Below are 17,627 nucleotides of genomic sequence, written 5' to 3' on the forward strand. Positions count from 1 at the left end.
GATAAGTACTCACCCCAACCCTTTTAAAAAGTGGCCTTATACTCTTCTTATCAAAGGAGAGTACTCAAGAACAAATCTAGAAACATTTCAATTACCATCTTTGCACTCAAGACACAAAGTACTCATATTTTTAACCTATAAATTACAGGTGAGGAGAGACAGAAATCTCAGGAACTCTGAATTCCAAATAATAAAAACTATCACATGAGCTTGCTCTCCCATTCTCCTCTTGTCAAAGCTGAAAACATGTTCCAAAGAACAGAAAACTCACCTGGGATTCTGATGAAAGACCAGCCGTTCTGGGGCCTAATGCTCAACAGCCCTCCAGCTGGCTCTGGGAAGAACTGGGATCTGCGATTCAGCCAATCCGTAGCCAGCTCAGGAGCCCCATTCAACAAACACTGCTTGGCAGCCAGACTCCCTCCTTCCTTCAGAACTCCTCTCTCATACTCTGCACTTCTGTCATTACAGTAAGAATCCAACGGCACTGCGGTGACCTGCAGGGAAAAATTCGCTGACAATAAAATGGTTCTTCTGCCATTTTTCACACACATCAAGCCTTCGAGGGAAATCAACTTTTTTCTTCTGAGCCAGGATCTCATGTAACTCAGGCTGGCCTCCAAATTCTCAGGAAGCCAGGGATGACCTTGAACACCTGATCCTACTACTTTCATCTACCCAGTGTGGGATGACAGGCAAGTTTCAGGCTTGTGAATGCTGAGCTTTATCCCTATGCCCAGAACTCTGAAATCAGATCAAGGTGAATAATCTCAGACTGCTGGCTTTAAAGTTCCTCATCTAACCAAGTAAGATGATGGCAAAAACTAACTCTGAGAGGGTCTCTGGGTAAAATGCTAATCTCTAATAGCATGAGCCTGCAATCATAAGATACAAAAAGAAACTGGCATGTGTAGATAAAGTAGGAGTCTAGTCTGGCAATATCTACTCTCAATATATATTTACCACCCACTCGTTACTAGATGTGGTTTGCAAGTACTATGGCCACTTATGACAGATGGCAGAAAGGGAGCAGGAGACAGACAGCCATCATGAAAGGACTACAGTGTTTGACACATCTGAAGCTCTATTTAATGCTTTCATGGCAAAACTTCTTTGTTTCTCAATACTTTTCATGGATAAACCTAATGGAAAAAAGGGGAAACCTTTTTTCAAACCATGCTGGAGAAAGAAAAAGGAACATAGGGGACAGAAGGAAGCAAACATCAATAAGCAACATATTCATTTCCTGGCTAGAGCAGAGACTGCGTAAAACTCTTATGTCATCATGTAGTACATTCTTATGAAACTAAAATGTGGCCTTCCCAATGGAAAAAGAGTGCTTTGCCAATTTAGAAACACAGGTTTGTTTATCTGTGATGTCACGTGGTAGTAGACTGTTAAACATAACCTCTTGTTAACAAATAAAGGCTACAGTAATCCACCAGTCCAACATGATGAAAAAGCTAAAAGCCCATTCATGGTAAGCAGTAAATAAGACAAAATTTAAAAGCAGACAAAGAGATGGGGAGGCAGAAGGTATGAAGAGCTCAGGCCAGGGTGTGGAGGGATCAGAGCACAGGGCATTTGTTGTACCAAGCTAGGCAGCTCTATTATTTCTCAGAAGACAGGTTGCTAGGAAATCTGCTCTGCCATGAACTGTTCGAGGAGTGAACCTCAAGCTTGGATATGCTCCGTGATGGGAGCAGATCACAGAGATGATGCTAGGAGGGGGAGCCAATAAATACCCCGGCCGAGGAGTCGGAGCTACACAATACGGCTGCATGTGGAACCAGTTGCAGATGCTTCTAAGAGTCACAAGGTACCAAGACAGAAAAACAAAATAAACAGCACTGGCTGGCAGCCGGAGAGGAACTGAGTCTGTTATGAAACAGCACCATCTATGGCTCAGCTGCAAAATTACCTAAGGTCAGAGCAAAGGGCCAAGCTTGGTCAGGGTTGAAATGTTCCTGCAGACAAGTCTAGGAGACCTTACTGCTTTTCTTTCCTTCAGAGTATTTTTGTTGTTGTTTTCCTTCACACTCACTTTATCTTTCAATAGCTATTACACAGATGGAAACACAAAGCAGGTTTACAAGAACTGCATCTCTATGAAATGGTTTCTCTACTCAGCAGCAATCCAGCAGACTCTGGGCGCGAGCAGACATCTACCACGTAGGATGTTAGTCACATCACCTCAAAATATCTAACAGCTGTACTTCTATAAAATGACTAAATGTTTGGCCTTAGGGGAAGGTTCTGCATATATTCAAACACCATGCACTCCAGAATGAGTAAAATTCTAAATTTTTTCTTCCTGACTGCATTACCCTCTCCAAATGGGAACTCAACTCACGGACTTACTCATGTTAGATAAACTTTCTTCCACTGAGCTACATCCCTAGACTCTATGGTTTTGGGAAGCAGATCTCACATGTAGGCCCAGCTAGCCTGAAACTCATACTCCTTCTGTCTTAGCTTTCCCAGTTCTGGGATACTGGAGAGTGGAAACTAACATTGGTATATTTTACACTAAAACACAAATCCTCTACCTTCTCCTGACTTTCTGAAATGAAACATAGCTCAGACTTTGGGCCATAATCTCAAGATGGAAAACCAGACGCTAGATGCTCAGGATGAAGTGCAATGGAAGGATAGTGACGCAGGCACACTTCTCTCCTTGCTAAGGACTCAGATCTAGGCGCTCTTAGCAGTTTAAAAAGCAAAACTTTCCGGTTATAAACTTTCACCAAGATTTCATTTTTTGCTGACATCCAAGTCCAAGGCTGAATACAAGGCACACATCTTTTTTAATGTGTATGTTTTCCTAACATGTATGTATATGCACTATATGCGTGCCTAGTGTCCATGAAGTCAAAAGAGGCTAACAGAGTCCTTAGAACTGGAGTGATCAGTAGTAAGTCATCATGTAGGCGCAGCGAGTCTAACTAAAGACCCAATTCTTAATCATTCATTTAAAGTTTTTGAAAAGCTTTGGTGCTAAGCCCTGGTTCAATATACATGTGGACTTGTAGAAAACAATGATCTAAATATGTGAATGGTATATTTTGGAAGTCTAAAAGAGCAAAAAAAGTACATATCTACTTAGAATAAATCCTACTCCTACATTCACTCCAGCTTAGACACCTTGTGCTGACTTTGCAAACTGATGGTGTAGGTAGAGGGCGATGAGGCATGAAAGACATTCCTCCCTTCACCCAGTGGAAATACGCGCCGTGTCTAGTTCAGGCATATCTAACCTGTGCTTGCAGGTCAGATGCATTCATGGATAGCTACAAATAAAACACAACTCTTTTTGTACGTGACAACATCATATCACAATGTCTAAAGGTTGTGCCTCTTGCAACTTGCCCACACAAACCCCATGCCTTGCTTCACTAACCTCCTAAGTTACTGGAGTTTCAGGAGACGCTTCATCAAGCATTTAGGGCGTCCTTCCTGACATGTGTGCTTCTGTTCTAGCTGTGGGAGAGTGACTGCTCCAAACATTTCTGGGGTTTGGTAAGATGAATACCCAGGCTCTTCCTTACTCAACTAACCATGTACAACTATTTCTCAGCTACTGATAAACAGCTCCTTCCTTAATGGCAGTTATCCAAGAGCATGAACCAGAGAAATGACTTCTAGCAGTGGTAGGTCAGTCAAGGATCCAAGGATACCAATTTCTCTCTCCTCACCAAATGTTTAAGCTCAATAGAATGAATGGCATCTTATGAAATGTCACTTCACTTGGCCCTAGGGCGGATACAGAAGATGAAGCCTCGTTATATTTGTATAAAATATTCAGACATGTTTAGAATTTATGTCCTCAAAAAGATGGTGTAATAATTCCTATTTCAAGTTCAGCACATGCTACATGATAAAACCACAAGCGTGAGGCAAGAGAATGTGTGGGAAAGAGGGTGGTAAAGACAGCACATTTACAGTGACTACAACTTCCTTCAAGCTTAATTTTTTTTCTGGTGTTAGGGGTATGGTTAGAGTTAAGAGTTTCCCTGTGAAGCCCTTACCGTCCTAGAACTAGCTCTGTAGACCATGCTGGCCTCAAAATGTGTGCACCTTCACTGCTAAACCACATTTATTATTCTTCAGAGAAAGAATGCCATCAGACATGGTAGTTCAGACTTCTGGCTAGCCCCTGTAAAAACAGTTTTCTCTGCTCTTCTCTCCTTCACTCCTTATGAGACAATGCTTGACTTGAACTCACAGCCTCTTACCGTAACCACCCAAATGGAAGAGTGATGGGGATGTAAGTCTTCACACTTCTGGCCAGGACTGGACTTTACTATTTTTTTGTAGGTTTAAATTTCTGATCTTGGGAAGACTGTTTTTGAGTAATGTTGGTCATAGAGATTTGGAAAGTCTTGAAACATAACAGAATTTTTTATGTGCATAAATCAATTTTTAGTAGTTTTAATTGGGTTTATGACATACAGGAATAATAGTTTTGGCATTCCTCTTTCAGAAAACTAAGCTTCCTCTCTTAGGATCTTGGTGCAGAGATCAGGATAAAAGAGAATGAGAGCAGCCAGGTAGCAGTGAAGCCTCAGGCTGCTCTCTATACAAGAACTTGGCTTTAGGTACTTTCTATAAAAAAATACGTCTCACTAATCAACTATAATTCTAAGATTTCTCCAGAGAAACCGGAATACTTTCTCCATAAATACCCAGCAAACAGGGCTGAGAGTGGCATAATAATTAGGTTCACACAGCACAGGACCTCAGACAGAAATCTAAGCAGGCAGCAACCCACACGATTCACACTCACTGCTATTCATCTTCCTTTACACCCCTTGTCAGACTCTCTTTTTGGTACATTTAACAAAGTATGCAAGCTGATAAAAATAATGGAAGGTAAATGTTTCCAAGGAAAACCTAAAACAATTTCTTTGGATGGAACTGTGAAAACTTGGGATGGGTTAAGCAACAAGATCAAAGCACAAAAGGGAAGGAGCTCCTTGGCTAACTACTCTTCCTGAAGAAAAGAAAACAGCAAGGTGGGAAAACAGAAATGTTTTCAGTGTCTTTTCTCTGAACACTGAGCTTGGTCACATCACTATTCTGCCTTTCTTCCTTCACATACCTCTTCTGGAATATGGGAGTATTTTTGTCTGGCTATAATCAATGACGAAAGGAAGGAAGTTGAAGACATAGACAGAGTACTCAATCCAGTAAATCAAAGTAAACTTTTCAGGGCCTTTTGTCAGCAATCTTGGGAGTATTGTGATAATTAGGGTATGGGAAGACAGAAACGCTCAAAGCTGAAAACAACAGAAATACCACCAGCTCCCGCCACCCCCCAGAAGTTTAAACCACTGAACGGTTAGTACAAGCACTAGTTGCTGTTCAGGTGGAGCTCACCTGGGAACCATAGTCTGAGCAAGGCTGTTGAGGAGGTGGGAACCACCACACTAGGAAACTGCCTGATCCTGGACTGTACAAAGATAAGGCCAAATAGAATCTTCAACTAATTGAGCCACAATTCGATGACATCCTTAATAAAACTTCAAAGCAGGTGACAATGGCTTCCTTTTCCCTGATCCTGGTAAGGACTGATGTACCTGACAGATTGCTTATTCCATTACAGTTTACAGTCTCTAACCACGCACCATGTAATAATCTGCAAATCTACACATTTCAAGGTGAGAAATATTGTCTTAGGAAGACAGGATCATGGATGCTCTCCTATTTTTAATATTCTTTGACATAGGGTCTTACTTTCTATGGAACTCACAAGATTCCCATGTCTTGGGATCAAAAGTGAATAACCATACCCAGCTCTTTTCTTCTTTCAAACTAAGACTGACTTGTTTTTCAAAATCTGAACAGCTGAGAAACCGTCCCCTGGGTACTAGCTAATTTTTTACAGTATAGTCTATTTCATTTCTTCCCTCCTGTGGCACTTACTCGTGGACTGGCCACACACAAAAAGGATGGCAGCTCAGTGAGGAGGCAGCAACGAAGTGAGGAGGTAGCTGATCTCCGTTGATGGACAACCTGGTCTGAGTAGCCACTCACTGCTTTACAGTGGCTGCTGAAAACAAGAGACTATAAAAAAAAATAAATAAAAATAGTGAAAGGACAATTATTGTTAATAAGTCACATACTATTCAACTTAAAGAACTTTATCTAAACAACCATTTATTAGAACCAAGCAAGCAACATGTAGTTGAGGCCCCACTGATTTCAAAACGTGGTTTTATTAGAATACAGAAACAAGTGCCATTTCTTTTTTATTTTATTTTACTTTATTTGTAATAAGTATACTGCAGCTATCTTCAGACACACCAGAAGAGGGCATCAGATCCCATTATAGATGGTTTTGAGTCACCACATGGTTGCTGGGAATTGAACTCAGGACCTCTGGAAAAGCAGTCAGTGCTCTTAACTTCTGAGTCATCTCTCCAACCTGCAAGTGTCATTTCTAATTCTACTTTCAGAAGAGATATTTCAGACAAAATACTGCGTGCACTAGGTGCTTTGTTGTAACTACAGATGCAAACCCAAACCATGATGATTAAGACTATTTTCATCTAAATTTTCTCTTAATATAAAATCAGTTGCTAATAGCATCATGTAGTTCTAGCAAAGATGGTTCTTTTTGAGACAGTGTAGCCTTTGATGGTCCAGAACTCTTTATGAAGACCAGGCTAGCCTTCAATTCAGAGATCTGCCGCTGCTTTCTTAGTGCTGGGATTAAAGGTGTATGGTACAATATCCTGCCAATAGTGACTCTTTTGAATCACTTAAGTTGCACTATGCAATCATCTCTGGCCAAGCTATAAGTCACTAAGTAGCTAAGGCTGACCTCAAAACTTGTGGTAATCTTCCTGTCACTGTCTCCCAAGTGCAGAAGTTACCATATACCACCACATGCTAATTGTTTTTCTTATTCAAACAGAGACAGGAATACAAATGTACATGAATAGAAAACAACCTCTCTTTAGCCTCCATCAGACAACCATTTAAAAATTTTAGCTACCAAGACTAGAGAGAAGCTCAGTGGTTAAGAGTTACTAGCTGCTCTTCCAGAGGACCTAGCACCCACGTAGCAGTTCACAACTATCTGTAACTCCAGGGATCTGACAACCTCACATCAATGCACATGAAATAAAATGAAACGAATTTTATACATACATACATATGTATATTATAACTACCCATTTAATCTAAAAAAAAAGCTGCCTAAAAAAAATTAAAAATACTAATTATTTCCTTGGGGATATTGTGCTTACCTGGCATGCATGAGGTCACATATATTCAAACTGCAGCAACAAATAAAGGCTAGGTATGAAGAAGACTAGATATTCGAGGTCATTCTTGGCTATATAGTAAGTTCTAGGTAAAGTTGAGCAACATGAAACTGTATTTTTCTTTGGAGCTGAGGACCGAACCCAGGGCCTTGCACTTGCTAGGCAAGCGCACTACCACTGAGCTAAATCCCCAACCCCGAAACTGTATTTTAAAGTATAAATTCTTCATTCACATTATTATATCAGAGACTGAGAATATAGCTCAAGGTTAGAGTACTTGCCTACTACAAACAAGGACTTGAGTTCCATTCCAGCAACAAAGAAAACTTACTATATTTCTACTATCAAATCAAAAAAATTCTATTTTATGAGGTTGTCTTGAGGCCTTTCCCTGCCCAATTGACATAGGACTCTTTCACATGAACCCTTCTGCCATCTTCTTCCAATTAAGGGCTTTTGTAAAGACAAAACTTACTCATGTAATCCAGGAGAAAAAAATATTTTAAAGACAAGTGTGACAGTACATGCAAAAATTAGAAACAACATCATCAACTCCACAAGTGTGCTCCAAGCTAACTCTTCTAAGGTAAGGAAGGAAGTGAGGCCTTTGGGAGATGAGAGTGAAGACTATCTTAGCAAGCTTTCCGGTCCAGCTAAGCCACTCCATCCACAGATCCTGTAATGTGGGATGCTACGAAATAGCAGGACCCAGTGCCACTGCAGCCTTCACACCAAAAAAATGTTTCATCCCTGGCTATTATGGTAGATGCATCAGTCATTTTATCATTGGATCTTCATTCTTGATTCTGTCGTTTACTTGTACTAACTTTTCAGTGCCGGTTGGTAATCTAAATAGCCATTTGGATGAAGATCATCCACAAGACAACTCGTGCACTGATTTAACGTCATAAAAACAAGGAGTAGGATCACAACGGTTAAACACTTCAGGCTGTCTTTGCTCATTCATGCACTATTAAATAGGGAGCCTATTTTATAGACTAAAGCTTCTGAGTTATCAGGATCATTGTAAGAAATTCCCTTCCTGTGCAATAGAACATACACATCATTATCTGCTTTCATGAGCCACTCACTCATCATGTTCTGAATACAGCCATGAAAAGACATAGCTATTTTTAAGTGGAGGTTGACTGCCTGCACTGGTTGGCCTGTGTGTGCACAAGTCTCACTCATGTTCTAAGATGGGTTCCATCTATAGTACTCATGATTGAGGCCCCCAAGAATGGGATTGGAGGTGGACACCACCACATTCACCAGCATCTTCAGTGGTTTCTAGTCACAAAGGTACCCACAGGGCTTTGACAAGCCTAGTCCCATGCAGTTCTGACGTGCTTTGTCTTTTCTATAGATGTTGAGGTCTTTGCAACACCCACCAAGTACTTCTAATCTTTTAATACCAACTGTTCTTTTGCAAGCTGGTCTCTGCACTAAAGTTTTGTCCCTTTACATTTGTATCTATTATCACCTGAATGATTGATATGAAGATTATTCAGCTGTCACCCTTTACTAATGAATACTGACAATTAGGTACACTACCTTAGAAGTTTAACTACTGTAGAGACAAGGACTAAAAACGAAGCCATGTTGTTTCGTATTGTTTGTTGTTTTCCTGATTTCTCAGAAGTGTACTGCTGACATTAGTAGTAAGTCCTCTTACGCTCCTGGGATTGGAGGAGACCAGGGGCCTATTCTGCTCATTTCAGGAGTAGTTCAGGACTGGTAGTTGGGATAGCACTGGCATGAAGACCATCTCTGCATAGGTAACTGAAGTAACTCAACAACTAAGCTAATGGCCTTTGAATACTTAGGGCATCTTAACAACAGTTACACTATCTCTAAGCTATCTTTATTTTCAGTATTCTCATACAGTAAAGCTCAGCAGAAATTGATTATATTTACAGACTAAATACATAAGAGAATGAACATTTTCTCGAACTTCTTCCTTCCAACAATGTAGTTATTATTAAGAAGGTGATAAAAGGAGCTGGAGAGATCGCACCAGCTACTCTAGTCTTCCAGAGGACATGGGTTCAGGCCTGCCTGCGTGTGTACTTGCCTTTGCCTACATTTGTGTATGTGAGTTTTGCCCTCTTCTCGCCTCCATGTGGTACTCAAATGCACATGCAGGCAAGAACACACACAAAATAAAATAAAACCTTTTAAATGACAGGATGTCAAAACACATCAAAAGCAATCAATAAAATATCGGGCTGGCATGGTGGCACATACCTTTAATCCCAGCACTTGGGAGGCAGAGGCAGGTGAATCTCGGGGTTTAAGGCCACTCTGGTCTACAGACGGAGTTCCAAAAGTGCCAGGGGTACACAGAGAAACCATGAATCGAAAAACAAGCAAACAGGGGTTGGGGATTTAGCTCAGTGGTAGAGCGCTTGCCTAGCATGCGCAAGGCCCTGGGTTCGGTCCCCAGCCCCGAACAAAAAAGAAAAAAAAAAAAAAAAAAAAAAAAAAGAAGCATATGCTACTAAACCTGGCAAAAGTTATATCTTGTCTTTTACAATGTCTGTGTGTGTGTGTGTGTGTGTGTGTGTGTGTGTGTGTGTGTGTGTGTGTGTGTACGCGCAAGCGTTTGTATTTAGTGTAAACATATGTGTAGGCAACATGGGCCACCGTGTATGAGTAGATGTCTTGCAGGAATCTGCAGTTGTTGGTTCTGGAGCTAGAACTCAGGTCCCCAGGTTTCCCAGTCTCTGTAGCCCTGTTAAAAGCCTTACATACTCAATTCTTTTAAGCTAAGTGGTTCAGAGAAACCAGGGCAGTTTTAGATTTTGCAATTTAAAAAATTTACCAAATAAAGCCAGACATGGTGGCACACTCCTTTAATTCCAGCACTTGGAAGACAGGGTCAAGCATTGAGTTTGAGGCTAGCCTGGTCTAAAAAGTGAGTTCTAAGACAGCCAGCGCTACTACGCAAAAAAAAAAAAAAAAAAAAAAAAAATCCTAGATAGACAGACAGACAGACAGATGAACATGCTATAGCTAATATAGCTAATACCATGACATTTGTTGCTAAAGACAGTGTTAAATAGCAATTAATAAGGATACTTAATTTTTGACAATCATCATTTCTGACCAGGTCTTTAATTGGATATAGCTTAAAAATTATTCCATCTCGGGGTTGGGGATTTAGCTCAGCGGTAGAGCGCTTGCCTAGTGAGCGCAAGGCCCTGGGTTCGGTCCCCAGCTCCGAAAGGAAAAAAAAAAAAAAAAAGATTCCATCTCAAAATAGGGTATTTCCTATAGTTCTAGTTTTCAGCTTTAAATAAAAACTTTTAAAAAAATCTCCAGTACACATTACCGCCTACCAAACAGCTCTGAGGACACACACCAACAGAGCTTACATTCATAGCTGAACACACAGTTACCTTTTACTTTTTCCCCGTGGGCATAAATAAATATTGACCATATGGAGTTTCTTCCTCTGCCTCTCCCCACAAAGCCTAAGAGTAAAATTGGTTTTACCCTATACTGAATATATATCTGAAATCTGTATTACATAAGAAACTGTTCTTCTTTTATTATTCTTATCTACGTGTATGCATGCATTTTTGTTATATATATGTGGGTAGGTGTAGACCAGAAGTTGACATTCAACTGTCCTCCAGCTTTCTTTTCTGCAATGTGTGTGTGAGTGTTGCACAACTTGGTGAGTCTAGTTGTTTCCTCCCATCATCTGAGGATTACACTCAGATTCTTGAGATTCAACTCAGCTTCTCAGGCTTAGGAGCAAGCCCCCTTTCCACTGAACCCACTTGTCATAAGCATATTACAAACAACCTCTCCCACTTAATCTGGATCTGCCTTACACATACACCTACCAGAAGGAAGAGGAATGACAAGGAGAGGGTGGGGAAGAGGACAAGAAGAAAATAAAGGAAGACTATATATAAAGGGATGGTGAACATTTTCTTCTATAAGTCCGTACATGCAATTTTTGCTATACATGTACATATTCATCAGACACTGATATAACTTTTATTTTCTTTATTGAGACAAGGAAGCATAGGCTGGCCTCAAGCATTATGTATCAAAGGATGGACTTGAACTCATTTTTTTTTTCCCTATTCTTTTTTTTCGGAGCTGGGGACCGAACCCAGGGCCTTGTGCTTGCTAGGCAAGCGCTCTGCCACTGAGCCAAATCCCCAACCCCTGGACTTGAACTCTTGTCTCCACCTGCACAATACTGGGATTTGATATGTGCCATTATGAACAGTTAGCACATTCTTGCCTGAAAGCCATGGGCAAATTTTAAAGCCCTCAGACATAATATGCTACATACATTTTTATGAATTTTCACATGGAACTCAAGCAAATAAATCCTAACCAACATCAAAAATGGGCAAATGGCAAGCTACTACAACAGCTACAGGCCTATTTTTATTTTTTATTTGAAGACTGGGTCTCACTAAATTTTCCAGGCTGTCTCTGAACTTGTAGTCCTCTTGCTCCAGCCTTCTACACTTCAGACACATGCAGGCAAAACTCCCAACATATAAGATAAAAATAAAGGAAAAATATAAAGAAAGCAAGCCAATCGGTTGTTCACCACAGCAGAGTTATATAGAGCATTTAAACTAGAAAGCATACATATGGTAGACTGTAACTCAATACACAGCCCAGGCTCCGCAGGGGTACTTGAGGACATCTATGCACAGAGAGTGGCTTACCTTTAACAAAGGGCAGCTGCAAAGGTTGGGGAAGGAAAGTGGAAAATCAACTCCAAGAAGAAAATCCTTATTTCTCAGATATCTCTGATGACTCTCCCCATCTGGCTCTCCCCAAGAGCGCAGCTGATGGAGCCTGTAGGAGGCTTTCAGAGATAGGAAAAGAGCTAACCACCTGAAACAAACAGAAATGTGCATTCTCAGTGCTCCTGGGAACTTTGGTAGCTCACAAGGATCTATCTCATTATCATAGATATTGAGCATTTTGGAACAATTTCTTCCAACATTCAAAAAAGGCCATTTCATACTTTCACTCTATATATTTCTTGACATGATTTGTTTTTAAAATAAAATGCTTTATGAAGCTACAACAAAAAGTAAGCAAATACAAAAATATTCAAAAACACATCTCTATTTCAACAACTCTTAGCATACAAACCATCTTATCGGGGAGACAATAATTCCTAATGAGTTATCTATTACATTAAAAGCACCATAATGGGGGCTGGAGAGATGGCTCAGCAGGTAAGAGCACTGACTGCTCACTCAGAGGACCCAAGTTCCATTCCCAGCATCCTCATTTCATGGCAATTCACGCCTGTCTATAAAACCCTCACACAGACATACATGCAGGCAAAACACCAGTTAACATTTTTTAAAGAGTTAAAAATAAATTTACAAATATAATAAAATCAGTGAAAGCCATTTTGAAAACAAAAGTGCAGAACTAAATTTCCCAGAATGCTTGATGTAATAGCAAACATATCTACAAATACCTATATACAAACACAAATAGAAAAATAAAAGTAATTCTTTTTATTAATCTTTTTATATAAGTACACTGTCACTGTCTTCAGACACACCAGAAGAGGGCATCAGATCCCATTACAGATGGTTGTGAGCAACCATGTAGTTGCTGGGAATTGGAATCAGAACCTCTTTAGAGCAGTCAGTGCTCTTAACCACTGAGCCATCTCTGCAGCCCATAATTCTTTTTTATTGGTGGGTGGGACAAGGTCTCATGCAGCGTAACCTGCTTCCAACACCCAATACTCTCGCCTCAGCCTCCCCAGTGCTTAGATTACAGGTATGTATCACCATCATTCCTAGTTCATAAAAAATTACTAATGTGGGAAAAAGGCCCAAATGATGTAATACTAAATATCTAACTTCACATTATCACATTTTGTCCCTGCCTATTCCCAATGCTCTTCTATCAAACAGTAAGCAAACTTCTCACCTGGCCAAAAGTCCCTGAAGCATGAGGTTTGCCATTTCTGCTGGCGAGACATCAATAAATCGAAGGAAAGAAAAACAGCTTCCTTCATTAATACCTGGAAAATCAAAGAACAATACTGACTCTTAGGGATCCTGTTTCTGCCACCATGTGCAGGCTTACAGAGGGCTACCACAGGCAGCACTTACCTGGGTTGCAGAGATTTGAACTCCAGTTCTCACATTAGTGTAGCAAATGCTAATGTTCCATTCTAAGCCACCTCCCTAGTCACTAATTTATCAACCTTATTTTAATCAAAATAAAAGTCCAAACCATTACTAGTTCAAAACAAAATCTGTCTACAGGCAAAACTAAGAACACCCTGGTAAATCCCAGATACACCTTCCTAACAAAGATCAAAACACCTACCTTTTCTATGGAAGAGAGACTGCTGGATATAGTCTGGTGCAAATGGAGAAAGAAGAACCTTCAACCACCTGTAAAACAAGTAATTAAAGTAACTCTCAAGGGAAATAAAAATATTGGAAAGTTAGCTAAGCTGGAGGCTCCAAAATAAGAAAAATCTTTTAAGACTATTTCTACACATAAAAAGTTCTTTGTCATGTAACCATGCAAATCATGAAACAATTGTCAGAAAGTTCAGAATCGTTACAATAATGTAAATCTCTCATTATTCCACACATTATCAATTCTAAACTAAACAAAAGCACAACTCTGGTCATTTTCTCGTGTTCAAATCTGTTAAATAATCTTCAATTTTAGCTTCATTGGGTCACATTGAGGAATAATATTGTAACAAAGCTTTGAACTTTCAAAGTCCATAGCTCTGAAAAGCTGGCATACAGATATACATTTAAGAGCACAACAGAAAAGTCTAGATTCCAGAAGCATATTAGCTAAGTGATTATCTCAACATTTTTAAGCAGACACTATCGAGAGAGTAAATTTATAAAAAGTAATAGACTCAGTTCTGCAGTAACTGTGACTCTAAGTCACTTTAGTATACAAAGGCATTTTAGTATTTTACCTGTTGACTTTTGGTGCAAATACACACCTGTATACAGGTAGGTAATGGAAATGGCTAAGGTGCTTAAGGCCATCTAATGGGAGCATTAATAGCATTCCAACTCCCCCCCATAAGCACCCTGAATGGTTGTTTACCATTTATTAAATATCTCTTTATTGGACACTCATACATTCATCATATGAATCATAAATTTACCTACTGCACTAGGGATAAATCTCTGTAGTAGACCATTCACTTTATAAGCATGAGACCTTGAGTTCAATCTCTAGGGCTACTAAAAATAAATGTGCCCACTCAGCCAAATTACAAAAACACTCATCATCACCAGATGTTAATTATTTGCTCACCTATCTCGTGAATGGTTGAAGACCCTGATTTGTCCATGACGATAGATAAACTTTGAAATTTCATATGGCTTTAGGGAAATATGAAATGGAGACCACGTTTCTTGCCGTTCGAATAACTCTGGGTGATTACACACCTATGAAGAGAAATGGTAAGACAACATTGTCATTTGCAGACATCATTGCTGAATGTTTAACTTCCTGAATATTTACCTTCCCATTTTCATCTCCAGTGGTCTATTTGGAATCAAGCCTAGAGTCCTTTCCACAAAACAGGTCAATAAAAACATCATCAAAGCAAGTGACTAAGTCTTACCTTCCTGAATTGCATGACTAAATTCATGAGGCTGCTGGTGGTGTTCTGTGCTTGTTGTGTAGAGCCCATCGAAGACTGCAATAAGTCCTCAATGGAAATTTTATTCTTTAGTGCCTGATATAAGAGCTTTTGTCGGCTGGTCAATTGGCAGTACATTAGAATCTCAATCTAAAAAAAAAATTTTTTTAAACAAAACATTTCAGGTGAAACCATCATTCTTCACAGTACTCTCCAAACATACTCACACCTACATCTTACATGCCAACTGTGAAAGGACTCTTAGTGTACAACAAGCACCATGTGGTATATCAAGGAGAAAGAAAGAGGGATTTTTTTTTTCTACAATGCACTAAATTGGTTAACAGTATTATTCATTTGCTCAAAGATGATACCTGACTTTAAAAAAGACCAAATCTATAGGGCATGATAGTGCATGATTTAATCCCAGTATGTGGAGTTCTGCAAAAGCAAGAAACGCTCCATGCTTTGAGCCCAGCTTCAGCCTGGTCTACACAGTGAGATCTTGTTTCAAATGAAAATAAAACCTTGGAGAGATCTGCGTGAAACTATTTGTTTCAGAATACATGAATTAGGGATGGCCACGAGCTAATAACGACTTATGCTGTAATATGTGCAAAAGTGGAGTTATTATATTATTCTATTTTTGCAATGTTTCAAACTCTCCATTTGTATGGCCAGGCATGATGGCTCACACCTATAATCTCAACAGGCAGGAAGATCATTCAGAGTTTGGTCAGCCTATACTACATGAGTTCCAGGCTAGCCTAGCTTACAGTGTTAAGACCCTGTATAAATATAAAACAAAACCAACAGGAGGAGAGTTGTTAACAAAAGGAAAAAAATGTTACTTTGCCTTGGTTAGGTCCCCTATGACTGTTCAAATTCAAAGATCTTTTTTAAAAAAATATTACTTATTTAATGTATATGAGTACACTGTACCTGTCATCAGACACACCAAAGAGGGCATCACATCCCATTAGAGATGATTGTGAGCCACCATGTGGTTGCTGGAAATTGAACTCAGGACCTCTGGAAGAGTGCAGCCAGAGCTCTTAACTGCTGAGCCAACTCTCCAGCCCTCAAAGATCTTCTTTATCAAACTAATTATCCTTCAACTAAATATGTATCAAGGAAATATCCTACAAAGTTTAAGTTAGTATCTACTAAGATTCAAACTCAGTAAGTTTATTTCTTACCTTGTCAGACAATTCATTTTCTACATCTTTTTTGATTCTTCTCAGCATAAATGGCTTCAAGATCATGTGCAATCGAGAGAGTTGATCTGAAACAGGAAGTCCACAAATAATGCACTATATACTGATTGAAGACAGTCAAAACAAACTATAGCTTCCTCTCTCCAACACCCTCCAAATGCCACTGAGCTCGCTGATTCGCTAAAAGAATAAACTAGGTCCAAAGTAGAAAAGCAAGCATCTTATATAGACTGTTTACATTAAAACACACTTTTAGAAATTTGGGAGATTGCATCAAGATCAACTCAAAGCTAAAAGGAACTTCCAGTGTGTACTATGTAGTTTTTATCAACCTGACATAAAGTAGCATCTCCTGGGGAGAGAGAACTCCAACTAAGGAATTCTTTCCCATCAAGACTGGAGTGTGAGGACATTTTCTTTTCTTTTCTTTTCTTTTCTTTTCTCTTTTTCCTTCCCTTTCCTTTCCTTTTTTCTTTTGAAACAGGGCCTCACTGTGTAGCTCTGGGTATGCTAGAACTCCCTCTATGGATCAGCTTGGACTTAAATTTAGAGATCCACCTGCCTCCTCTGCCTCCTGAGTTCTGAGATTAAAGACATGCACCACTACACATGGCTGCTTTTTCTGGATTACTAATTGATTAGGGCATCCCCAGCCCACTGTGGACAGTGCCACCCTGGGTAGTAGTCCTGGGTAAAACAAGAAGGCGGCTAAACAACCCATGAAAGCAAGTCAGAAAGCAGTGTTTCTCCAGGTCTATATTTCAGTTTCTGCTTCAAACTTTCTGCTTCTGCTCCTCTTCTGAGATCTATGATGGCCTACAACTGGGACGTATAACCCATGTAAACTCCTATCCTCCCCCAACTACTTTTTTTTTTTTTTTTGGTTCTTTTTTTCGGAGTTGGGGACCGAACCCAGGGCCTTGCGCTTCCTAGGCAAGCGCTCTACCACTGAGCCAAATCCCCCACCCCCCCCCCAACTACTTTTGATCACGAAGTTTTTCCACAGCAACAGAAAGCTAACTGGGTCACTGTTTCCCCAAAATTATACATATAGAATTTATTTATTTTACTGTGTATAGGTGTTTGGCTGTATACATGTCTGAGCACCATGTACATATGTAGTGTTTAATGTGGTCAGGAAAGAGTGTCATATCTCAAGTGGAGTTACAGACAACTAGTGGCTACAAGTGCATTCTGGGAATTGAACACAAATCCTCTTGAGGAGCAGCTGGGGCTCTTAACCACTGAGCCATCTTTCCAGACCCTACTTAATTTTTCTTATAATTAGTAGATGTCAAGTTATGTCTATACAAAGCTATTGACAAACAAGGTTAAAAATGTTTGCAAAAGAAACAAATCCTAGGGCAGATGAAATGGTTCAATAGATGAAGATCCTTACCAAGCAAGCCTAGTGGCCTAAGTCTAAGTTCCCCAAAACCCACATATGGGTAAAAACAAAGAAGAGAACAACTCCATAATTGCCCTATAGCCTCCACA

At 39.8% G+C, this 17,627-nt stretch overlaps 1 protein-coding gene across 1 annotated transcript in view; it reads right to left on the reverse strand.

Moving 5' to 3' along the window:
* Ino80 (INO80 complex ATPase subunit) overlaps positions 1-17,627 on the reverse strand; it is a 96,686-nt gene that overhangs the window by 35,733 nt on the left and 43,326 nt on the right. The window contains exons 19-26 of the mRNA XM_032903970.1: positions 16,113-16,198; positions 14,896-15,063; positions 14,583-14,716; positions 13,617-13,684; positions 13,212-13,305; positions 11,975-12,146; positions 5,926-6,066; positions 272-497 (exon numbers count right to left, since the gene is read on the reverse strand). Of these exons, the coding sequence (XP_032759861.1) occupies positions 272-497; positions 5,926-6,066; positions 11,975-12,146; positions 13,212-13,305; positions 13,617-13,684; positions 14,583-14,716; positions 14,896-15,063; positions 16,113-16,198 (1,089 nt within the window). The remainder of the gene's footprint in view (positions 1-271; positions 498-5,925; positions 6,067-11,974; positions 12,147-13,211; positions 13,306-13,616; positions 13,685-14,582; positions 14,717-14,895; positions 15,064-16,112; positions 16,199-17,627) is intronic.

The sequence above is a fragment of the Rattus rattus genome, chromosome 5, assembly GCF_011064425.1.
Source record: "Rattus rattus isolate New Zealand chromosome 5, Rrattus_CSIRO_v1, whole genome shotgun sequence".
In the NCBI taxonomy this organism is placed as follows: Eukaryota; Metazoa; Chordata; class Mammalia; order Rodentia; family Muridae; genus Rattus; species Rattus rattus.